The 25,625-nt window shown below is 42.4% G+C and overlaps 1 protein-coding gene and 1 long non-coding RNA gene across 2 annotated transcripts in view; one reads left to right on the top strand and one right to left on the bottom strand.

The window, feature by feature from the left end:
* The window catches only part of MAN1A1 (mannosidase alpha class 1A member 1), a 133,434-nt gene extending 109,212 nt beyond the window's left edge, over positions 1-24,222 (bottom strand). The window contains exon 1 of the mRNA XM_071741052.1: positions 23,496-24,222. Within this exon, the coding sequence (XP_071597153.1) occupies positions 23,496-24,077 (582 nt within the window). The 5' untranslated portion in view covers positions 24,078-24,222. The remainder of the gene's footprint in view (positions 1-23,495) is intronic.
* A 284-nt stretch (positions 24,223-24,506) lies between these two features.
* LOC139794841 (uncharacterized) lies at positions 24,507-25,323 on the top strand. The gene is made up of 2 exons (XR_011725287.1): positions 24,507-24,645; positions 24,981-25,323. It is a non-coding gene; the product is annotated as an uncharacterized lncRNA (long non-coding RNA).
* Positions 25,324-25,625: the final 302 nt, after the last annotated feature.

Raw genomic sequence — 25,625 nt, 5'->3', positions numbered from 1 at the left:
GTGCAGGCTCTGTCTGGGGGGTTTCCAGCCCTGGGCAGTCCAGTATGACCTCAGCTCTGAGCCTGCCCTCGGGTCTCCAGACTGAACTATCCTGCAGCCCCATTAAATTCAGTATGGATTGCACATACTTGCCTAAATTTTACAGACCAAATAAATTACCTGCTTGTTCTCAGAATCAGAATTGCCATGGTTGGAAAAGACCTCCAAGAACACCACATACAACCGTCAAGATCCCCCTCCCCTAGCAGCAACATAGCTGCCCCTCACTGGAAACAAGGACACAACTCAAACTCCAGCCCAAGACTGTGGCTGTTTAAAATATTACAGATGAGAATTATGAGTTGTTAAAAGTCTTTTCCCAGCCTTTAGAAATATTTCAGGGTATTTTTCTACATGGAACAAACAACTGCAGCTATGCAAAACACTGCCAGCTCATTTCTGATAGGAAGTTTAAAGCTATCTACTTACTGCCTTAGTATAAAAAGATTCAAGAACAATTAAGATAATCAGACCCTGGTGTAAATCTGGTTATCTGGTGTCACATACAAATTCCTTGTTTCTGCCTATTTCACAGTTACACTTACTTGTCTTGATCAGGACTGACCAAATAACTTATCCAGGGCTGCATTAGAAAAAAATTAGTTTAAGAGAGATTTATTTCTGCAGCCCTCAAACTTCCTCCAGGAAAAATAATAATCTGAATTTTCTGAGGTGAACATTCATTGTTATAAATTAGTCGTCACAACTCCCTGTACAAACAGTGAAATAACAACCACAACAGAAAATGCAGTTACTTTTCTGTAGGAATTTTATCATAGCATTCAAAAGTGATGCTGTAAACCTAAACATAACTAATTCTTTGTGTGATATTTATTTCCATTTTGAAACACTTCTGTAATTACCTGATCTGTGGATACTGACATAACCAGTGCTGGTGAAGTCCCCAGAATATATGACACTCAAATTTTACATCTTTTGCTTAATTCTATTACCATAGCATTTGCATGTTACAAAACAGTGAACAGAATTGTTAGTTAGTTTTTTCCAGTTCACACAAATACACCTGCAGAAAGTAGTAAGACACCTGCCCTTATGCCCTACAGAAGACATATACCTACTGGCATCTATAATTTCCTTAATTCAAGCTGGAGTTAAGAATGACAGCTTGGAAACAATACTTTTATACTGAAAAATAGATATATATGCAGTGATTCCTTTTGTGGAAGGTAACAATTTAAAAACAACCTTAACAGTCCATCCAGACCTGCTTTTATGTACTTAAACTAATTTAATCCTTAGGTAACATCTATTCCAGTGCTATACACATCATATTAAAATTTTACGCAATATTTTTCTTATAGATACAAATGTTTCCCAACAAGAAGCCTTCATAAATGAGATAGCAAATTAAAGTACTGTTAGTATTTCATCAGCTCTACATGGATTTGAGAAGAGCTGTCACAAGCTTCTGACAATATCAGTGGCCATGCTTTCAAGACAGATAGAAAAAACCATATGCCCAGTTGTACAAAGAAACCAATGGAAGATCCTAAAACTGATATGCAATTAAAAGAGCCATAATCACAAAATCAAAAAATGTTAGGGGTTGGAAGGGACTTCAAAAGATCATTGAGTCCAACTCCCCTGCCCCAGCAGGATCACCTAATGTAGGACATACAGGATCACATCCAGGTGGGTTTTGAAAGTTTCCAGAAAAGGAGATTCTGCAACCCCACTGAATGGCCTGTTACAGTGCTCTGTCACCCTCACAGAAAAAGCTGTGAAAAAGCTTTTCCTTATATTTACACAGAACCTCCATGTTGCACTGTTGTCCTATCACTGGACATCAGATGAATATTAGTGGTCTGTTCCCATCACCTCCTGGCAGTAGAGGATACAGAACAAATAGAAGAACTCAAGTAAGAGGCAGGATGGAGGTATTTTCCTCAATGGAGAAGATGAAAAATTAATTATTTGTAAGTAGACAAAAAGAGAACAAAATAAGAACATCTTGGTAAACGTAGAAAGGAGAAAACGAAACACTCAAACATGCAGTTTGTTACTGAAGTCACTCAGTAACCAGTGCCAGAAGATACAGGCAGTGACAACTTAATGGGATACTGAAGGATTTGAGAGAGCAGATGGTCATAGTAGCTCAAATTTCATATTGCACTTCCTAAGCTGTTAACAAGTGCTTCATATGCCTTATAGCTTTCACAGCACAAATGGAACATAATTCCAGTGTACACTATCTGTAATGTAGCTAATGGGATGATGACTTTCATGCAGTGTAGTGTTATTAGGAGGAGATGCCTTCCATCCCACGTACCCTGCACTGATTCCCACAATTGGCAAAAAAAATGTAGTTTTGTGCTGCCATCTAAACTTACCAGCTTCTCAGAATACATGCTGCTTCAAACAAATACTTAAGGTACCATAAAAAAATAAAGATAGGCTGCTCCTCTATAATACAGTGCAGTCAAACAACTGTCTGAAATTTCTGTTCCTTCCTAGGCAAGCATGGGAAAGCCAGCTACAGAGTTTACAGCTTTGAGAAAGGAAAGGCTGTGGATGAGATGTGTTTTCAAGCACACACTACTCCCTTCTTTTAAATCTCTTGCTTTTTTTCAGGCAAGTATATAAAACACACAAGTTTCCCAGATCAGCTCATTTGATTTCACACTTTAAGTTGCCCAAAGGAGATCAGTGAAAGTATTTATTGTATTTAAAACTACAATACAGAAGAGAAAAAATCATAGCTCTCCCTCAAACTATTTTGAATAGCTCAGCCTAATCTGTCCAAAACAACCTGGAGAGTTTGGTGCAGCTGTTGTTAAGAAATACTTCAAAGATGTGAAAAAAAGTGAAAACAAAACATCCAAATCATCATCATAATTTCTAAAAAATTATATCTGTGTCAACTCACTGAGCTACAAAGTGTCTGGTAGAGTAGAGCTTCTGGTGAAGTTTCAACTGTCCACGCTCCCGTTCCCTCACCCAAAACAAACAAATAAAAAAACCCAAAACCACATCAACTCCAGAGAGAAAGCTGAATTTGACAAGTCCCTTCCAGGCAGGCTGATTGCTGAGGAGCAGAGCAAGCAGGGACTGACCTTCCCTACCAGCCTGCTTGACAGGTCCTGTCAATTTTCATTTCTGCTTTACTGGCTGCCCATGAGCAAATTCTGTAAATTCTGAAGATTCTATTTTTGGGTGAAACACTTTTGCAAAATAGATAAACTATTATTTTTTGTCAGTTCCCCGAATTTCAAAGTTTTTCACAAGATATGTTCTCTGTTCAGCTCTGGGCTTCATCCCTTTCCCAAACCTACTATTTTCCAGTTACCAACTACCCTAGTGGCCAATTCAAACAGCTGTGGTTATCTCCATATAAAGACTTCAGGAAAACCCCAGCTACATCTTAAGTTATGTAAACGCTGGGGTGTATGTAAACTTTATCATTCTGCAACCTTTCCCTGGGGCACAGACACAAAGGATTACAGACTACAAAAGTTTCTGTACATCAGGGTAGCCTGCCAATGGCACACCCAGGCCTGTGGTGCCTTTAACAAGATAAGGACACCAAGTGTGAGATGCTACGGATAAGAGGGGTGGAGTAGTGTTTAAGCAGATGGCTCACCCTGTGCTGAGGCACAAGTAACACAACAGCAACAGGAAAACGGGCAGGCAGGCATTAGAGATAACAGAAAGGGAGTGTTAGTTTAGCAGAATTTACCAGTCAACAGAATTGAGGTGAGTAGGGAAATGGGGCTGAGATCTTTAGTTGGGAAGCGATGATGTCCCTGCCCATGCAGGGGGTTTGGAACTAGGTGATCTTTGAGGTCCTTTCCAACCCAAACTATTCTGTGATTCCATGAAATGGAAATAACTTGGAAAGCTAAAAACGGGAGAAGGGAATACAAGAGGAAACAAATCAGGTGTTTGAAAGGCACATTATCAATCCATCCTGGAACAGGCCAACAAATCTGGTGATGCTTCAGTTATATCTGCATTAAGTTTATACAGTGAGGGGAAACCTGGGTGCTCTCTCTCTTGCCAGTAAGTAAACAGCTAGAGGGGACCTCCTTAAATCCTAACAATGTACCCCATGAGAATTTGGGTAGTGCTAATGTACTTCCAGTCTGTGTGGTATTCTGAAATAATTCCAGCACATATCTTTAGGACCTTTTCTTGTTTATTGTTCCTCTCTTAAAAACAGATTTCTCTTAGGCATCAGCCATTGCAGTTCTTAGATGATCCCTAATGCAAAGAAATGACTGGTAGATGAGAGTGTAAAGGGCTTACCTACTGCAGCTTCTTGTCCCTAACAAAAGTTTAGCAACAGTACAGGCAAAGAGAAATGCTTCCTACAAGTAGTAAAAGTGTTCAGAGCTTGAGAATTGGGGACTTTCAGAGACAGATGTGATGCTTGTCTAATTAATAATTCCCAGCATAGTTTTTCTTTCATGAAACTACTCAACTGTTTTGTGAACTTGTGTAAATTTTTTATATTCCAAACATCCTGTAAAAAGCTCCACAGTTCAACAACTTAATGTGTAAAAAATAGGTGTGTTCTGATTTTGTCACATAGTACTTTCATTTCATGTGCCCTATATTCAACAAACACGAGTATTTCTCTGAAAATGCTTAAATAACACTACTAAACACACCATAAAAATCAGTGTCTTCTTATCTCTTTCTAACAATTACATTTTCTTGGAACACACCAAATCTACTTAAGTTTAAAATTCTGAAACAATTTTTTATATATTTCGATTAAGATCATTGTAATGGAGAATAGACTGACTGCTAGAGATGTGTAATTTAGCTTCCTTAAAATCATTAACTGTTTGTGTATTAGAAGGAGCTGAAGTGCTTCAAATCTGCATAGCTTCATTCCTGCATTCTAAAATGGGGAAGCAGTTCTGATGTTCTCTGAAACGCTTAATAAGATCCATCCATAAAAACCTTACAGAGCATAGCCATGTGGTTTTATGGCATCCAGATTCTACCCCATATTCATGAGTAGAAACCTTTTACTCACACTTGCATGCAGGTTACCTCCCTATGATCAATTTACAGAAATTCAGAGCTTTTACCTTTTAATGATTCAAATATCACATTTAGCACTTCAAGGTAACGCACCTTAGAAACGACAGTTAACGACAATAGAGATTTCAGTTCTCCTAAAGATATTACATTTCCCCAGAACTATACAAAGCTCCCTTCCTAAGAACAGAAGTCAAATATACAAGCTATTTAGATAGTTTCTGACAGTCTGCTCAAAAAATGCAGTGTTTCACTCCTAAATACCTCCCTTCAAAAATTAAAGGAGACGAAAAAGTTGTTATTCCAGTAATACATTTTCACAAAAATGTGAAATACTTCACTCTGACAATAAAGAATTTGAGAAACGTGCTATTTCTTCCAAATGCTCCCCTGCTGCTGTTCTTGAGACTAACAGAAAAGCTACATTCATTTCTCATTCTGAGGTTTCTATCCTGTAATGACCACTTGTAAACAAAACCATAAAAAAAACAACCAACCCAAAAAAAACCCACCAAAAAAAAAAAAAAAAAAACCAAAAACCCAACAAACCTAAACACAAAACCCAAGCACTATTGACACATCCCTAAGTCTGCCTTGTCTGCTTGCTTTCACAAAATGCTGAATTATATTTTCCACATGCACAGATGACTGACCACACATAGAGAGCTCATCTGCACATCATTACTTGGATCCATAATAGCAGTTTTTCTGTGTTTCTTTGTTTTAAAACCAAGACACTTTGGAAGTCCTGGCATCACTTGTTTGCTCTAGAACACAACGTATCTTAGTTGTTTCCTGTTAATCATAAAAAGCAAGCACCCATCCACTGATTTACGCCTGCCAAGAACATATAATATTTCAGGACTCTCTGTTTGACTGTTGAGGCTTACAAAGGCAGCCTGGAGACCTCTGTTCTGGCACATCCAAGCTAATTTTAAAAATTCTTGCTTGATTTGGAACGTATCGTTAGGAGCTATTTCAGAATACCATAAAATACCTCAACCACCTCATTGCTCTTGATTTTTAGCAATGAAGTATTGCCAGAACATATATATTTATACACCATCTTGGAGAAGTAAAAGGAAATATTTTTCTTTAAAAGGCATGGTATTAATTTAGAACCTGAGCAACCTACAGCCCACTAAGGACAGACAATAGGAGACTTCATTCATGAATCTACTGACTTCCACTTCTACCTTTTTTCATATACCTATCCAATAACTGTTTCATGAAATAGCAAATCTGTATGTATCTGAAATATGAGTACAGGGCTAGCACAAATAAATGGGGGTCAAAATCAAAATTTGACTCATTTATACAATTAAGGTACTACTCTCTAACAGAGAAGTTGAACTTGTTCTAGCAAGTAAAATACTTCCTACTTTCTAAAATAGCAGTCAAAACACAGGATGCTGTATGATCAGTAGACTCAGACTTGACAGAATTAGCTTGAAACTTTTCGTGATGCTATCAGCAAGCAGCATACCTAAGAAGATGTGCTTTGTATCTACAACAGAACTCCATACTGGACACTGAACAGTGTGCCCCATGCCAGTGTACTACCACTGATTTTGCTGCCATCACAGCTCTTGACAGTAATAGCCAGTCCCCCCAAAAATTCACATGTAGTCCCAACCAGGCTAGATTAAGACTGTTTAAAAACTTTTATCTGGCACGGTTAACTGAGAGCTAAAAAGTACATCCACTAGATAAGGAAGGCAATGAAGAGCTGGTGTGGCTATTGAAGGGGAAACCTTGTCTCATCTGTCACCCAAAACCCAACAAACCAACTCTACCATTGCCTTGCCCTGCTGAACAGAAGAGACTCATTTCCTAGTATTCTACCTGCACCCTTTAACAGCCTATATTCTATTTTTAAGCCTGTTGCTTCTTTGAGGAGAAGTCAGCTTCCAGTCTAGCCCTTTCATATGTATTAGCATAGGACCTTTGCCGAAAGCTACGAGGGCAGTGTGGTGACCTGCTGTGGACTCTGAAATAGGTCACTAACCCTTGCTCCAGCTATATCAGAGCTGACCCCTCCCAGAAGTGTCACATCAGTCAGAGTGCCAGATGTGCCAAAGCCTGGAGCTTTTCCTGTCCCATCCAAGAGCAGCAAGATGTGGCAGGGAAGCCTTTGGGCTCTGCAACACAAGCGTGAAGGCTTTGCTCTACTGCATGGTACTGCTGCAGCTGGTCTTGTACCAGGACCTCTGGCCAACAACTGAAAGCTGGAGAATAGGCCTGTTTCTTGTTGGTCCCACAGTCACAATGTTGTAACTTAAATATGCGTTAGCTCAGACTTTCTGTTTCTGACTCCATGTCTACCTTAAAACATATTACTGCGGCTTGCTAACAGGTAATACCAGAGGCCACAGCAAGAAACTGCCAAAGTTAAATACTGAGCAACTATTTTACATTTTTTGAGCCAGTTCATAGCTGCTGAAAGTCAGTAATACCTGCTGATGCAAGCTACTGCAGTAATCAGATTGCAAACTAAACCCAAGGGGGTGTCAGGCAAAATGGAAATGGGATGGAAAAAGAAGGGTTTGCAAAAGAGGGAACACATTAGAAATACATCTGCATTTGAAGTTTCCTGGCAGTATTAAATTCAAAAATTACAGTCCTCCAAAACACATAACCTGAAAAATTTCTTTAACATTCAGTCTGGTGGGTTTTTTCATTGATTTTAAGAGAAATTGCTTACTGCTTTCTTACTCAAGAAAGGCAGTTCATGTGGAGCAGCTTTTGCTTTGTTTGAAACTGACAGATACGAGCACAAAGAAAGGAAACACTCATCCACTGCAGTGCAAAAATTCTTATCTGTTTCCATTCTCAGTACTGAGGAAGGGATATTACAATGCTTTAAGAAAGCATTAGGAAAAGCCAGTTTCATGCCATGGTGTCACAGGTATCCTTAAAAGGTAAACAGTGGGAGAGTTTAATCCCTGACCCCAGCTAAAGGGATCTGCTAGTGCTCCCATATGTATGCACTAATATTCTTCTGGGGAGCAAACTACTGTAATCACTTCTTTCATGCAAGGTATGATCTTGACAGACCAAACTGAACTATAGCTTTATTTACCTTGGCTTTCATCTACATTATAAAGAAAAAGAAGGAATATATGTTCATCAGATGACCAAAGCTTTAAGTACAAATATTCCACAATCTGCATTCATTTCCATAAACATTTAGCCCCCACAGACCAAAAGGCTTGGCACCAAGGGCTCATACATCTTTTCTATGAGCAACACCAACACACATGCTCTACCTACAGAGGATTTTTCAGTATCAAGGCATATGACAAAGAAACCCTGGGCTTTGCGCCTCCAGCTCTGATGTAGCAGAGCCATGGCTGCTTAGATTTTTAAGCTGTACTGCCAAAGCTCAAGGGAGAACAAAAGGAACATGGGCTTGAACCTATCTGAGGAAAGGGATTGACTATATAGATCTCAAAGATGTAAAAATAATTTGTTTTTCTTCACAGTACCTATTCTGAGTATTTGTCTGTGGAAGCATAATCAAGTAGGTTCAGGGTCAGATGCAAAAAGAAATGAAAATTCTGCTAGAAAAACCCAAAATACTTCTAAGCATTACTGAGGTCATAGCTGCTTCAGCAACCTTAACTATATCATGAAGTCTGGGGAGCATGAATGAAATCTAGTGCTGTCTCAAAGTGAGAGGGATTAATTATGTAGATTAACTGTACAAATGAATTGTTATCTAATTCCTTGTATAAAAAGCTGATCAAGAACTGCTGATTAGGATTTTCAGTAAGCTATAAAATAGTGAATAAAATCTATTTTTAAACACACTGTGACTTGCAAGCAAACACTGTTCTTATCCAAAGAGGTCTGTATTTAATTAGCAATAGCACTTCTGAAGATCAAAAATGTTATTTATCCCCAGCAGTCCTAAGGGCAAAAGACGAAATATATGAATATTAAAATATTTAAACAGATTTCACACAGTAGTCCTTAGTACACTTTCATGTACAGCTACACTAAGTTTCCAGAACTACCCTTCACCATGTGAGCTGCCAAACTCCCTACTCACCAGCCAAAATGAGGTCCTTTCCAGGGTTAAGTCTCATATACCAGCCGAAACGTCTGTGAAATGTTCATGCTAGTTACAGTAAGAGCAAATACAGACAGAAAAGTGTGCTACAACCCTACCTTTACCACGTTAAAAAGATAGTAAAAATTACAGTTTGGCTCTCCTTCTTTGGCAATAATTTCATATATTAACCTATGAGCTTTTTCTTTAGTCTTTTTTAAACACACATACATAATTATATACACATAAACACAAAGAAATCTCCCTCCACTTCACTCCAAACACTCTTCTACATTAATTTCTTTGGTAAAATATGGCACATTCATGATGTTCCCAGTTATTAGTTTTCAAATGAAAGACAAACAAGTTTTCCTTCCCATACTTTCATTGCTCCTTATTCTGTCAGAAAACCCATAAAGTTTCCATCCTTCTATTTAACTCCCTTGGGGAATTTAGTCAAGTCTTTCACTATTTTAAGGAAAAAAGAGACATGGAAATTTGAGCAGAGTTTTTCTGGGGGGGAGTTACGGCAGTGGAGGAAAACGTAATATGTACCAAACCCCTGGTTGTTTTGATTACAGCAGGTACAATGTTGCCCAGGATGTTTCCTATATATAGCATAATTGAATTTGGATATTAAAGCACAGCAGGACTATCCGAGGGAAATGTAAGTTATTTTGTTTCTGATTATAGCACATTCACAGCTCATTTTATGGCCTGAACGAGTTCCCGACTTAACACTGGGCTAAGGGCAACTTGGAAGTCACCAGCTTACAACAGAGTCATTATTGGCGAAGCTGCAATAAAACCAGCCACAAAGTTCTTAAGGAAATATTTTTCCATGTGGGCATAAGTGTAAAGATGGTAAAACAGACACTAGGCATGTTTGGCACTGAGGTAGTTGATCATGTCCCCATTTATTTGCACTGTAATGTTCAGACTAACACAGAGGACTTTTAAAGCTCTTTGAGACTTTAGCATCAACAACTGGCCTTGTTCCTTCCTCAGAAAATAAACTATGTATTTTTCAGAATAAACTAGGCATCACAAAAATACTGTTTTCAAACAAAAGAGAAGAAAAAAACTCTACAACATCCCCCATCACAGAATACAGTAACAGGGAATGAGCACACCAGGAAGCTATTAGAAAGTCACTCTGAAACGAAAATATGCAACACCTCGCAGTGCACTTTTATGAGTCTGAAATAACTTCATAATAGCTATGTCCTTTGAGGTTCTTATGACCAAGAATACAGCTAAAAACCAAAACAAAACAAATAGTTTTTCAATGCTCAGCACACATGAATCATCAAACAGCTCACCTGAAGTTTCTTTTTGCCTGCAAGAGATCCAAGTGGTGTGACTTCAATAGCCTTAACTACAGAATCTACTTTATACTGGAAAATAAAGTGCTGAATTTATACTTCAAGTTACAGACCAAAAGTGTAAAAGTGGAGGTGTAGCCACTGGTCAAGTTTTGGACTACTAAACTGAATTCAGAACAACTTACTTTCTTGATGAAATGAAACCTCTATACATAGGAACAGTAGAAATTTTAAGGAAAAAAAAAAAATCTAATGAAAGTAAAATCAAGCTTAACCTATTTCCAGATCCTGGAGGCCCTTTCCTCAAACATTCAGTTCCCACGAAAAATATTCATGTAGGTTTTTCAGCTACCTTTTCACACTTTTTCTTTAAGGACCAAATAAAAATTACAGGTGTTCACTATTTCTATAACACAGGATCTAAAGTTGGGGCAACAAAGTAAGGTTACATAGTCCCTGCTATAGCTGGAAAGAGCTCTGCTTCTTACATCACACACTCAGAATAGGCACGTCACATTGAAGGGATGCTTGGGTATTGCTGTAATTCTGGAAACCTACCCTTTTAGAAGTGACTAGTGAATTTGGACACAGAGCATGAGGCAGTATAAAGATAGATTTTATTTTCAAAACCAAGCTTCTGTAAAGCCAGACCTCTTTGTGATGGCAAGTGTCAGAAAATCAAATGAAGAGTTAGACTCTCATGGATTGGTAGTGTAGTACAATAGTACAACCACACTGTAAAAATATTTACAATGGCTGCTGCAAAGCACATAAATCATACAAAACAGAGGGAAATTTAATAAAAAAACATGAGACTGTAAGCCAGTGAGACACTTTAAAAGTTAAACAGAGCTGTGTTTTACATCTAATTCAGGGGTATCCATTTCAGTTACGATACAAACTCTGAACTTAGCACTGAACTTTGAACTCACACTATATTTACTTTCGTGTTCTTAGTTTCATATTTTAAATGTACAAACATCAGATAATTTGTATTCTGATCAGAGGAATGTAGAGGAAAGACACTTCAAAGCAGCACATGATTCTTCAGTGGTATGTCTCCCAGATGGCGTCAGTATGCTAGTAAACGATTTACATCCACAGAAGTGACAAAAGCGGTAACTAAGTTTTGTTTCACACCAATAGCTTGTTTTTCAAAATTACAGACTACAGTTCCTTATATTAAGCAACTCTGTCTCTCCAATAAACATTTCCTCATTTTTAAAAATTTAAAAATACTTGCTGAGCTAACATACTTTCCTGCTGAGCTTCCCTAACCAGACAGAGAGGCAGCAGACACCCTGTAGCTAGGAAGGCTACGTGCCCTTTTCCTCCTCCACCCCACCTCCCATAGTAATAGCTCACTTCAAAACAATTAACGCCTGAACGAGAAACATCTAAACCCCAAGCCTATTTTAAATGCTAGGGGAGTTCAAGATCCTGAAGGAACTGATGAAGACAAGTAATTAAGACCCTGGGCTTCAGGGGAACAATCTCAAGTTTGTTCAGGGACGTGATCTGCTGGATCCCATGGGAAGAGTTCCTGTAGGGGGAAGGTGCACAGGAGACCTCCCTGACCCTCAAGCGAACCATGGTAGGAGAACAGGGTGGCAGAGTGAGGACTGCCTGGCTGAGCCCAAATCCTCAGGGAAGTGGACAGGGAAGGGGCATTACAGAAACACTGCTCCAGCAAGAAGGGGGGTCTAAAGCTCATCTGGATGATGGCACAAGATAGGAGGGACCTCTACAGGTAGATCAACAAAGAACAGGCACCAAACAAACAGGGGCCTGCTGTCGGCCAGGTTCAGAAAATCAGAGACAAAGGCTCAACCACTCAGTGTCATTGCTTTGCTCCTTACCAGCAAGGCACACACACTCACCTGAGTGGTAAGAGCCTGAGGAAAAGTGTCAGGTAAATGAAGACCAAGTTAGGAACAGAGCACTAGGCAAAATGGACACACACAAGTGCACAGGACCAGCTAAGGTGTTTCTAATGGTGCTGAGGGAATTGCCTGTGTTGGATGATTGATATATAAGGATTTCTTTGCTCCACCTGATGTTCATAATTTTGCCTGAAGCATATCTGTAATTATCTTTTCAATGTAGATGACTATTTGGAGCAGAGAAAGTTAAACCCATATCTTTTACTTTTTTCAAGGCATTTATTCAGATCACAGCTTTCCCCCAAACAATCTACAGTTACAGACAACAGAATTTATAATTTACTAACTTGTTTTATGTTTATGTTTACTGTTTTACGTTTATGTCTAAGTGTGAAGACAGGTATGAATACATGTCTGTTTCAACATGTTAATACAATGACTATTTTTTAAGAAAATGCATGAAGAGACTTATTGGCTTTTCTTTAGAAAGGTCATTTCTTGAAACGCCTTCTTGATCTCTGATATCACTTCAGACCTTGACAAGATCAGAAACATTTCTATGAAGAGTCAGTTCAGGTTCAGTGACAATTCTTACTCTAGAGCTTTACAGAGTAAGACATAAAAATAACAGTCAACTTGCAGTTTGTCTTTACACAGTATAGTTTTTCCCATGGTGATTCTTCAGATGATCTCCCCAGAACAAAGAAAGCAGCATGCAGCTTTGAAGTACTGTGATTTTTTCAATATGTAATATGTATAACTCTTCTACTCTCTAAATGGTAATTAGGCTTTCCACTGCATGACAGGGGGGGTTAGGAGGAGAGGCAGAAATCTGGCTGCAAATTATGAACTTCTTCTCTTCTCTAAGCTTTAAAGAATCTAGTATAACTGTCTAAGTCCAACACAAAACCTGAAGTGCAATTCACAAAATCACAGATGGGTGGAGAACTACAACCACAGTAACAAGCAGATTTCCCTACAGACAGCAGTAACATTATCACCATTCAGTGCACCAACAGATGTCAGTGCTGAAAGGCAGTGAGAAAACTGACAGTGGAGGTAGAAGACTGGGTCTGCAGCCTGCATACCTGTATCAGTGAATAGGAAAATTACTATCTCCTTAAGCACTACACTTTGAAAACAAGATGGGTTTTAGCTTGGTATTCTTTTACATAAGCCACTTCCTATTTCCTTGGAAGAAAGCAAAGCCTGAACAAAAGAAATTTCAAAAGGCACAGAGGTGTTTATTATGCAGTGGACTAAGCGAAAGAAAAAATATGCAGATACTTTAAAAATAGCTTCACAGTGGCCTGAATACTAATTAAAGAAGCAAGCCAAACTGATCTAGTGCAATTTTATTTCAGTGTTTTAAAAGCAAATCCTGACTTTGAATAAATAATTGGGAAAGAGGGTTTATGTCACAATAAGATCACCACTACACAAATCAGAAGATGTAAAATTGAGGGGAAAAAAGCAGACATTTCTTCCTTTCTACTTTTTTCATATAAGCAGTACACAGTAACTGCCTCTAACCTAAGATGTCAGCAAAATATATTTGCATGTGAGAAGTGCAAAGCTGTATGCTTTTATATTAAAATTCCAACTTGCATTTCTGCCCTGCATCAGCAAAAAAAAGTTGATTCTTCTGAAATAATTTCTAGCATGTGCACGGGCAGTATTGTAACAACCAGATGTTCCATAGTCGTCTGTTCATTCATTGCACAGAATCATTTTGGTCCTTTGCTTAATACTGCTTACCACCTCTTCCAGTTCTCACCTGTTTTCTTAGCTTATTAGAGATTTGCATTTTTAAAAAAGGGCCAGGTTTCTTAGAAGCCAGACTTTTGTTCACCTGCTTTATTCCTAAGACAACTTAAAAGCCGAGGTACATAGTTTCCAAAAGGGAGTGGGAGGACAAATGAAAGTAGATTTTTACACTTGCAGTTACCTTTGCATAGGAGACTGTATATCTCAGTGTTCCCACAAGGGCTGTGAATATTTAACTGTAACAGTTATAAGAATGTAACATCAGGTTATGTGCTCATGCAATCTGTTTGAAAAGCTTTTAAAATTAGAGGTATCAGAATGAGCAATACCTCTATCTTCATAAATACCAGCAATAAAATCCAATCAGTTTACTGCAGAGAGTTATAGCGAGTTGTCATTATATTGTGCAAGTATTTATTGGTTACAAGAGAGTTCAAAGTGGAGATATCAAGATATATGAAAGGCAGACTGGGAATTTTACTACCCTACTTGCCTTCCTTCAGAACAGCACTAGACCAGACAGTTTGATCATAGAATAATAGAATGGCTAGGACTGGAAGGGACCTTAGAGGTCATCTAGGTTCAAGACCCCTGCATGGGCAGGGACACCTTCCACTAGACCAGGTTGCTCAAGGATCCATCCAACCTTGAACATTGACAGGGAGGGGGCAGCCACAACTTATTTGGGCAGCCAAATATTTCAAGTATTGCCTGAAAACCTCACAGCAAGTGACCTAAACATAGAACCAAGGAGTCTCAGGTTTAGCCTCCCACTGAAATAAATACTGTGATTACCAGTGGCAAACCACAGCACAGCTGCCCATATGCAAAACCCAGCTTTCAACTGACCCTGGTGAGCTGACATGTCCATGCTAGATAGAGACCTGCAGCATGGGTAGGAGCAAAGTCAGCCTTTGCCCAGCACACAGCAGAAGCTCCTGGTTTAGTGGGGAATAAAAAAATGATCCAGGTAATTAAGTTCTGCTCTTAAACCTGACACGTTGTGCAATCTTGAGCCAGTCACTAGACCCTTCTCACCCCTGGAAGAACAAACTGCTTTCTTACAACAGCAAAGCCTTCTGGACATCTGCACTGTGATACAAGAGGCTTAACTGCAATTCTGCAAAAGGTTTCATTTAATCTGGTTCAGGCAAGCATGAGCTTTATTACTCATCAATTATGTTTACATGACAGACTTGCAGACATGATTATAAAAAGTCATGGGAAACAGAAAAACAGTGATGCTTCTCAGAAGTGCACACACAACCTTTATATCACATGTACCCTACACGAAATAAACTCTGTGGATAAAGGAGATTTAAGAGATATTTCATACAAAAGATGGAACAAGTAGATTGAGTATCTGTCATATTACTCATACTGCTTAATATACACGGCCCTAAACAATTGTTTTCTTAATTTGTAAAATGATACCTCTAGAAGTAACTTAGGAATAGACTACAAAAATCTTTCAAAATTGAATGTCTAAAACAAGTTACACAGAGACACATTCGAATATCTGTGCTTCCCAGTAAAAAAAGCATACAACTGGAGTGTTTCATCCTATCTGTACCATCTCAGGTCACATTTACTGCCAGAAGTGCTGCAACAGTAGACAATGGCAAACACTGAATCAAAGCCACTTTCCTTAAGTATTACTCCTATTCTGCAACACAAGCTGGGAAGACAAACTTATTATTTGTAGATAAGGGAACTACTTGTTAAGATGGTCCCTTTAAGATGGAAACCACAGAAATTTACACCTATGCTGGTGTATATTCCCAAAGCAAGGGGAAAACACAAAACAAAACAAAAATCAACCCAAATCAAACCAAAAGGAAAGTTAACACACTCAAGAGGTATTATAGCACTTATGTTACGGATAGCTTTAAGAAAAAGTATATACATATATATATCTAACAATCATGCAAGCTTCTGAAACTATGTAAACTATCTTCCAGAAGTGCTGTCTCCTCTTAGCTCCTTGTCTGAGTCCTGTGCTTTCATTACCAGTCAAAGAAGCTATCAAAGCCTGGCTGTCTACAACTCTTATTCCCCCTCCTTTCCCCTCCTCCACCACCCCCCCAGATGATTCAAGACTTTTTTTTGCCTTAACAGTAGATTTTTAATAAACAGGTGGAATTTTTCTGCTTCATTTTGCCTACAGCACAGAACTATAGCCTTAAGCAACTGTACTCACCAATACTATGACTTACTCTATTCTTTATATTAAATGGCTGCCATAGGATGCTATACTAACATTAAATAAGAAATCATCACCATGAGATTAAAACTTGCCAAAATGCAGGAGACATTCCATTTTAGACTCTACCTTATGTCTTTACATCACCTTATTTAGCTTTCACAAAAAGAGTACTGAGTGTGTCTGGAATTTACATTTGCCTTAACATAAAATGTGCATGTGGATTTTCAGTTAAAGAACTAATAATGTGCTTGATTTTTCTGTGAAAACCAGACGTTTTCCACTGAACATTCAAAGCCTTTTATTTTTCCCCACAATTCTGAGGATTCAGTTACATAGGACATTCATTAAAGTTTTGGTAAAATTACCTGTTGAGAATATAGACCAAGTCTGAATATAGGAAAACTAAATATTCTTCTTAATTCACAAAAAACAGGTGTAAGGCTGAAGAAACATGAACTAGCAATGGGGACACAACCCATTCCAGTCAAATACATGCACAGCTATCCACTGAGACTATTTCAAGCCCAGTGCTGTAATCATACAGGCACTTGCCTGCGTGACAGAAACTTCAAGTCATTTGACAGAAGAGGCTGCTGGTTTCTCAAAAAGTAGAAAAGTAGCTGAAGCATGACTCACCTGTAACAATGAACTATATCCCTCCCCCCCCTAAGGGCTCCCAGCAGAAAGAGTAATAATTTGACAAAGGAATACCCTACTTCATGTTTTGAGGACAAAAAGAGGCCTCAGTCCCATTCTCCTCTACTCTGCTCCCCTTTCAAATGCATTGTCTTTGAGGGGATCCACTGCTTCCACTGTTCTCAGACCTTCACTAAGCTATTTTGGCTTGCCACCCCATCTGGTGATGAACACAACAAAAGTGGGAGTAGCACCCTGTCTGGTTGGCTTCGCATAGGGTCTGTCAAGCAACAGAACTAAGAGGTTGCTTAATAGTCACTGAATAAAACTCTCAGTAACTCAGATGAAGCTCTTCTGCATCTTGTAGTGCTATAATCATTAAGCAAAACTTACTGTTTTGTGACATTTTAGACACCACAAGATAACCCCTGCCACCTCCAGCTGCCAATTCACAAACCTCCCAAGTAGTCCAGGGAAAGTCTATGTGCTTAACTTAGGGGTATAAGGTACCTCCCACCATAGGGGCACTTAGTTCACCACCTTAGTGTCTTTTATAAAACCATAAAAGCACACAAAGAGAACCCCAAAACAAACAGAAGTAAAATAAACAGTATTAGGAAGGAAAGCACTGCAAAACACTAAAAAATAACTAATGGAAAAAATATTCTGAAGATTACATGTGGGTAAATAAAGCTTTGAGAGAAAAAAATGTCAAGATTAATTTTAAACTCCTTCAACAAGCTGAAGGACAGATGCAAGATGCCAGCATTAAGGTCACAAAGTACTTAAAAAAAACCAACAACTTATTTCGAAATACATTGCATCATCAGGACGTTTCCAGGAATCACCACATGACTTACTCATTACATATTGACTCCCTTCCACCATATCCTTTTCTTAAAGAAACTTACCATCAGGGAACCTGCCTTTTTCTCTCTCAAGCCCAAACCACTTAATGCTTCCACAGCTGCATTTTAACATCTTTCCTTCCCCTCCTGTGAAGGGCTCCACAACCTTACTCCCTCTGAATTTTGGTTCACAGGAGCTGCACTTCAGTAAATCCTCCCACCGTGTTTGTTTTCCCCTTCTCTGTTGTGAGAAACTGGGTTGGGAGGTAACAGTCTCCTGGTGCACAGCACTTCAGCCCGCTATAGAAGGGTATTACAGGAGATTTATCCTTTGCTCTGCAAATGTCACACCATAGAGATTCAATTTCAATGGAGAAGTGTAGGCAGCAGGTGGCAGGACCTGCCGAGTAATGAGCTCAGTCGGTGCTCAGCCTCACCTGTGCCCAGTTAGGGCTGGCCCAAGTGCGCATGCTCAAAGATCAAGGGCCAATAAAAGGTGGGGCCTGAGGCCAACAAATGGCTCATTCTGAAGCAGGTCAGCAGCTGTGCTGGTCGAGGCCAGTTCTCTACTGATCCTGTCCTCATTCAGAGCCTATCATCGCTACGAAGTTCGTCTCCTGCTACAGAGAAGCTATGCCAGAAGATCAGACTCCAGCACCTAAAACAAGAAGCTGGAACAAGTGTTTTTACCACTTTCATCCATATAGTACTGGTGCCTCACCAAAGCCAAAACTAGTACCAAGTCGACTCTTACATTAAGGCCTTCAAGTCACCAATGTGGTAGAAAACTTGGCAGAAAACTATCCAACTTCTTTGCTCTGGTAGTTTTCTGCCAGTTTAGTGAGCTGATGCAATTTATAAAGGGTAACAGTGGAATCAGCACGAAGCAGTCAAGCAGGAGAAAGCAGTGAAAAGTGGTCAGAAGAGATGGAAAGTCTCCTCTTTTGACAGCAACAAGGATGGGGAAACTTGCCTGGTCTCAAGAAACTCACAAAAAACTCACCAAAAGGGAGTAAAACCCCAGCCTGACACTGGACCTCCCTGAACAGCTGTACCGGGATAGCAGGCAGTAGGAAAGGAAGCAGTGGAAACATGCATGAAGGCACAAACACCTCCTTTCTTCAGCAACAATTCACTTCCTATAATTTTGCCATCACTCCTCCTCATTAATAGTTCTGATTATGCCCAAACACTGCTATGTCAAGTACATACTAGATTTCTGATTACTGCTTTATTTCCATGCTCACAAGCTTTCTTTCCTCCTGATACTTCTGAACTTCCCCACAACATTACTGAGACTTTTTGCTAACTAAACTGCAGAAAAGCCACCATAGAAAACAATTACACAGACAAAATGAAAGACTGAAGAAGCACTAGAACTCACACTACCAAAGCAACCTTAATTCAAGTTCTTTATAGAAAGGCCCCGTGGCATAATCTTCCACTGCAGAGCCTGTTTTGCTGACTTGAGACCATTGCCCTGTTGAGCTCGAAGGACTAGTGCCTAGGAATGACCATAGAATTAGCAAATAAATACTCTGCTCCTGGACCTTTAACAGATGATTGCAAGAGCTGCAAGCAAGCATAAGGAGCACTGCATGGTCATGCTCTTTGGACATTGATTCCAGTTTACCAAGGAGGTTTTTATCCTGAAAACATGTCCAAATGGCTTTGAACAATAATGTGTACACTTTCCAAGCAAGCTACTTTGTACAACAGCAGCACAGCTGCATTAGTATGGTGTCCACCAACACCAATAGCTTGCTGTTCAGCAGGATTAATTAGCCTGGGCAGAGCACAGCTCTAATTAATTTGATTATATTGCTTCTAGTACCTACGCTAGCTCATTCGTCGTTTCCTATTCCTTTTCTCTGAAGTAAAAAAAGCTCAGGTTTTGCTATTTTTTTAACTCCTAAATAGCTTAATCACTTTTTTTTTTTTTTCCTGGGAAGGGGGAGGAAGGAAGGAGTTAAGACTTGGGAAAGATTAGAAGTCATACTTTCTGAACTGAAACTGTGCACCTCTTGCCTCCATAACCTGTTCTCGCTATTACTATCATCTTCTAATCACTCTTTTGCTCATACCAAGCTGAGACCTTTTCCAACCTCCTCATTCACCTTCTGGGCACATATCAGGACACCAGAACAGAGACTACTTCAAGGTGTACCAGGTACCAAGACCCTGCCCCAAGTCATGGAGATACCAGAACTTCAGTGGAACTACCAGAAGACCTCAAGGTCTGACAAAATACAAGTGTACTGGTAGGTTCAAAAGCAGCTGTGCCTCTTCATTCAAGCCTTCCTGAAGCATCCTGAAGATGATGAAGCATCTTTCCACTGCTTCCTTTCCTACTGCCAGCTATCCTGGTGCAGCTGTTCAGGGAGGTCCAGTGTCAGGCTGGGGATTAAGTTCCTTTTGGTAAGTTTCTTGAGACAAGGTGAGTTCCCTCATCTTTGTTGCTGTCAAAAGAGGACACTTTCCATCTCTTCTGACCACTTTTCACTGCCTTCTCCCACTTGTCTGCTTTGTGTTAATTCCACTGTTACCCTTCATAAATTGCATCAGCTCACTAAAAGAAGACAACAACTTCCTGAAGAAAAGTAATTTCAAAAAAATTCATCAGTCACAAGCAACTGACAGTGGTTTTACAACAGGAAGTACTGAGGACAGGCCTGTCAGACCCTCGTTCTTTTGAGTTTGCCTGTAACTCATTATCAGAACATACCTGGTAGCAGAACAGTATCTCTGTTCTTTGGCCCACATCTCTGATCTGTTTGGGCACACCTGCATGCAGGCAGGCCCCATGGGTGTGTAGCATCAAGAGCAACCACATACTTCTGATGGAGTAGAGGGCAGCAGACAGCAACATGATCTCCACATTTCCATGTTACCCCAAGTCTTTTACTTGCTCAATAAGCTTCTAGAAACTTATTTTTCCATGTTATAATGGTTTCAATACTAGAAAAGGTTCAAGAATCTTTATAGTCCCACCTTTGTTAAATTTAACATCTTTTTTTAAAAAAACCATGAAGGAGCATGCGATAGAGTAGTTAAAATTTCCATTAAAAAACTTTGTTAGGAAATACTTTAAAGTCACAGTATTTTATTGTTTAGTAATTTTAAACCATATTGTACTATCTAGACACCTATTTCTACTTAAAATTTAAACCAGTAAATTAACATCTCTAAGCTGCCTCCCCTCTCAGCTTTATGCCAGCATGTTGAAATGAGAGCTCTTCTAAGACAGAAAGGCAGGGAAAAACAATGTTGTTTTTCAGCATTCTTTTCCTTTAAAGCATCCTGCTTCCTTTTGTCAAAAATATCCACAGAAATAGTTTCAAATTATGAGTTATAGGTATACAACATACATTGTACACATAAATTCCAGGCTCAAAAGAGTATGAAAGCAGAAAGATTCTTGTTTGTATCTCCAGTATGCAATCACGAAGCACAAGGAGAACTTTATGGGATAATTCCAATTTCTGTAGTGTAAAACAGTCTAGTAGTACTAAAGTTCATACTTTAAGTTACAATTTAAAACTATTTCTAAAAAGACTACATATTAGAATTCCTTGGCAGTAAAGTATCAACATGAAGAAAGTAGACAAGAGCTTGCAAAGAGAGAAGCAACATAAAGGCCAACAAATGGAACAAGTAAGTGAACACAGAACAGGAAACAATGTTCAACTGTCAATGGGAAAAAAAAAAAAGTATTCTTTAAAAAGAAAAACAAAACCAGTCAAGGTACTGCAAAAAAGCAAGAGTAATTAAGTAAACAACACGTTAAGGTCACATAGTTAATCAAGAGGAAAGGAACCACCCAGAAACAACACATAACATTGAGAAATAAGGCTGAGATATGAAGGAAAAATAAAAGTCTGGGTACTCCAAAGTGCAGTCCCTCAGTAATTTCCCACGCTTATACAGACAGAAAATCTGGTTTTGGGGGGATTACTATGTTGTTTGTGATTCCTGGGTAGAAGTGGAGGAGAAAGAGGAGCGATGGAATGGAAAAGGAGAAAAAAAAATGTAGAGATACTGGGGTATTAATGTAGGTACACATACACACAAACATACAAACATATGCATACATGCTCAAGCATATTCATATATAACAAAAGTTAACCAGGATTAGTTGGCATGGACTGGGACCAGCAAGTATTTAAGTTTTACCTTCTTCGTCCTTCTTATTTAACTTGTTGCAGCTCTTCTATGCAACAGAATCACATCCATCAGCCTCATTACTTCTAAATACTTTTACATGGCAATTCAAGATAACCGGATAGAGAGTTTGTTGGTATTTCTAAATGTTCCACATGCCTCGTGAAGGTTGTGTGACTAAAATTGAAGACACCATAATATGTGCACACTTCAAGATTCAGTCTACACTGTGCACTCCTATGTGTTTACCACTTCAAAACACTTTTGCATTGGTGTTTGCTACTTATGACTGCTGCACAATGTTACACTGATGCAAGGACTCCAGAGCAGAGAACACACCTTGAGATTTGTGAGAGCCTATTATCTCGTCCCCTGTCTGGTATCAGGGCTCACTTCTCAGGCTGGTCTGTACACACAATAAGAACAAATCGTTCCCAGTAAGGCTAGGAATGTTTCACAAACACAGAATTACTCGGTCGTTACAGTCTCACTCCTACCTCGCTTCCATCAACACAGAACAGGAAACGTATACTACTAATTAATTCATAAACCCTAATCCCTGCAGGCAGCCGAAATTGTCAGTTCGATAAATAAACCAGCCAGTAATGATAGGAAGTTGAACTACATTACCAAGGAAATTGCTCTTCTGTCAGAGGACCCTGTCAAGCTCTGCTCACAACAGTCTTGCCTATACACACAGTTTAGAGACAATTTCTCTAAGGAAGGACTTTACAGCCGTACCTGAACCAGCCACGCAGCACGAGGGAACGAGACACCCCGGGGAATTTGTCAAAGCACATACAGCTGTACCGCTATCCCCCAAAGCGTTTTGCCAAAATACTCCCAACTCTTTAGGCAGCCGGTATCACAGAACTGTGAACCGCACGATTCCCAGACAGATCGCGGCATCTCTGAAGCTCTGTACAAAACCCGCATCTGGAAACGCACCGGCTGAGACCAGCGCAGGACCGCTCGAGGTGACCCCCCCTCCGCCACCAGTGCGGCACGGGAAGGGCGCCGTCCCCCGCACCCCGGGGACACATTCGTTGCGAACCTGCCGGCAGCCAAGCCCGGGATGCTCCACGGGGCGCGCAGGCGGACCCGCGTCCCGATGAGGCACCCGGGAGTTGCTTTTACTCCCGGGCGCCGCTGCTCCCAGCCCTCGCCCAGCCCCCTGAGAGGAGCCCCGCAACCCGCCGAGAGCCAGCGGGATTTGCATCCTTTCCGGGATTCGGTGCCACGGCCGGGGAAAGACCCGGTAAGGTGAGACGGGAGGCACAACCGGCACGGAGAGAGACCGTGCTGGGTCCGCAGGCAGCACTCGCTCCGCGGACGCGCAAAGGCGCGGGAGGTACCGCGGGCTGCCAAGGTGCAACCGCGGGCGGCGAAGCCGACCTGAGCGGCGGCTGCCGAGTGAGGGCCGGCCAGAAAGACCCCTTCCCGCAGGGAAAAAGGAGGAGAGAGGGCTCAGGGCTCGCTCATCGCCCCGCCACCGCCCCGGCAGCGACCTGTTGCCCCGCGCTGGAGTGCCGGGGCGCGTCCCCGGGACCGGCCGTAGCCACCCACCTCTTTGATTTTGTCCCTCTTCTCCCGGATGACGGGGTCGGCGGGCTCCTGCCCCACAGCACCGACGGGCTGGCGGAAGAGGCGCTGGGGCAGTCCCGGGGCGCCCGCCTCCTTCCTGCCGCGGGCATCCTGCAGAAGTTTCTCCTTGTCCTGGCGGATGTCTCTGCGGATCTCCTCGGGCAGCTTCTGCAGAGTCTCCTTGGCTTCACGCAGAGCCCGCTCGTGGTCGGCACGGATCCGCTCCAGGCTGCCCGCTCCGCCCGCGGCCGCCGGGCCGCCCCCGGGCTGCGGCGGGGCGCGGGGCTGCCCGCCGGGCGGCGGCGGCGGCGGCTGCAGGGCGGCCGAGTGGAAGAAGACACCGCTGAGGAGCTTAGAGGAGTCGGGCAGGAAGAAGATGGCCCCGAAGCAGAGAGTGATGAAGGCGCTGAACACCAGCAGCAGCACGAACTTCTCCGTCAGCCGGAACGCTCCGGGCCCCGCCGCCTTCCTGCCCCCGCCGCCCGCGCCACCGCCCGCGGAGCCGCCCAGAGCCCCCGGCCCCGCCGGGCTACCGAAGAGCGGCAGCAGGCTGGCGGCGGGCATGTCCCTCGCGCCGCCTCAGCAGCAGCGCAGCGCACCCCGCCGCGCAGGGACCGCACCGCACCGGACCGGACGGCTGGGCTGGGCTGGGCTCCGCCGCCCCCTCCCCGCCTCGGTTGCAGAAAGTTTTCTCGGGCAGACGCGGCAACTTTTCCCTTCGGCACCGACAGCGCTCGGGCGTCTGCGGGGCGGGCGCTGTCAGCTCCAGCCCATGCTGCCGGGCCGCCACCGCCGCGGGTGCCTCTCCCCGCTCCGCCCGCGCGGAACTGCCGGGCAGCCGGGGGCGGGGCGGGCCGGGGCGGGCCGGGACCGCCGCCGGCCCAATGGCGAGGGGGGCGGGCCGCGGGCTGGGCGGGGCGGGCCGCGGGCTGCACCGCCCTCCACGGGTGCTACATCCCGGCCGTCTCGGGGGATCGGTGGTGGGGGTCAGCCTAAGGGGAAGGGAATGCGGGGAGGGGGGCTTACCGGTCGTCGCCTGCCGCGGCGGTGCCTCCGGTAGGGCGGAAGGGGCGCGGCGCTGGGAGGGTCCGCGGGGTGCGGCCGCTTCGTGCTCCCGAGCGCCGGCGGAGAGGTGAAGCGGGAAGGGGGGGGGGGGGGGAAATGGGTGTCGGTGTCGGGCTCGCGGCAGCGGCGGCGGCACGTGCGGGCGGGCAGGCGGGCGGCGGCGAACACGCGCGCGCGCGCGGTGCCGGGCGTGCACGCACCCGGCCCCCAGCGAGGCGCGCGCCCCGTTGCGCGCAGCAGGGGCCGCGGAGGGAGGCGGAGAGGGAAAGAGGGAAGGGAAGGAATAAGAGAAGGGAGAGGAGGCACCGCAACTCCCCCCCAGGTGATCAGGGGCGTCAGTCCCTACCCCCTGCGCTTTGTCAGGGAAGCGAGGGGGTCGGGTTCATTGATGTTTCCTTGCAGGTGGAAGCTGCGCCTGGAAGCAGGGGGAATGATATCCCCGCGAGCGCGACAGTCCCGGCTGCCCGAGTGGAAATCACAAAACAACAACACGCGTGGGGGCACAGAAATGCCCGTATTTGATAGCTGGTGGAATTCCTGCGTCCAGCTCCCTCAAGCCTTCCGTGAGAGGAAAAGTTTCCAAAAAACCAAACCAAACGAAAAAAACAACCAGCAAAACCCAAATATTTTATTTATTATTTCTTTCATGTTACAGAGCAACGCGTTAAATAGTTGGGATGCGAGAAACAGGGAAACGCAGTAAAATGCTGGGTCACTGGAAAAAGGAATCCAGCCAGCATCCAGAGGTTTATCTCCGACTTTTTTGGGACATACTTGGAGCCTGCCTAGACTCTGACAGCGGTTCAGCACCGTAAAACTTTAAACATTTCTTCCCAAGTGTGAGGCTCAGAGTCAGAAAGCGAGCAGTGAGGTACGGCGTTCCCAGAAGTTAGGATGCCGAGGTCGGTTTGCTCGTGTATTTGCATGGATTTATTTTGCAAGGGAAAAAAAACAACGGTAGAGGGAAGCCTGAGCTTTAGAGAAGGGCAGGGAGAAGGCGTTGCGTAAGCTGCAAAGACCCGGTTTTGAAAATGGGCTTGGCGTGGG

This window comes from Heliangelus exortis, chromosome 3 (genome assembly GCF_036169615.1).
Source record: "Heliangelus exortis chromosome 3, bHelExo1.hap1, whole genome shotgun sequence".
Lineage (NCBI taxonomy): Eukaryota > Metazoa > Chordata > Aves > Apodiformes > Trochilidae > Heliangelus > Heliangelus exortis.
The sequence above is the reverse complement of the archived record's forward strand: the minus strand, read 5'-3'. Positions and strand labels throughout refer to the sequence as shown.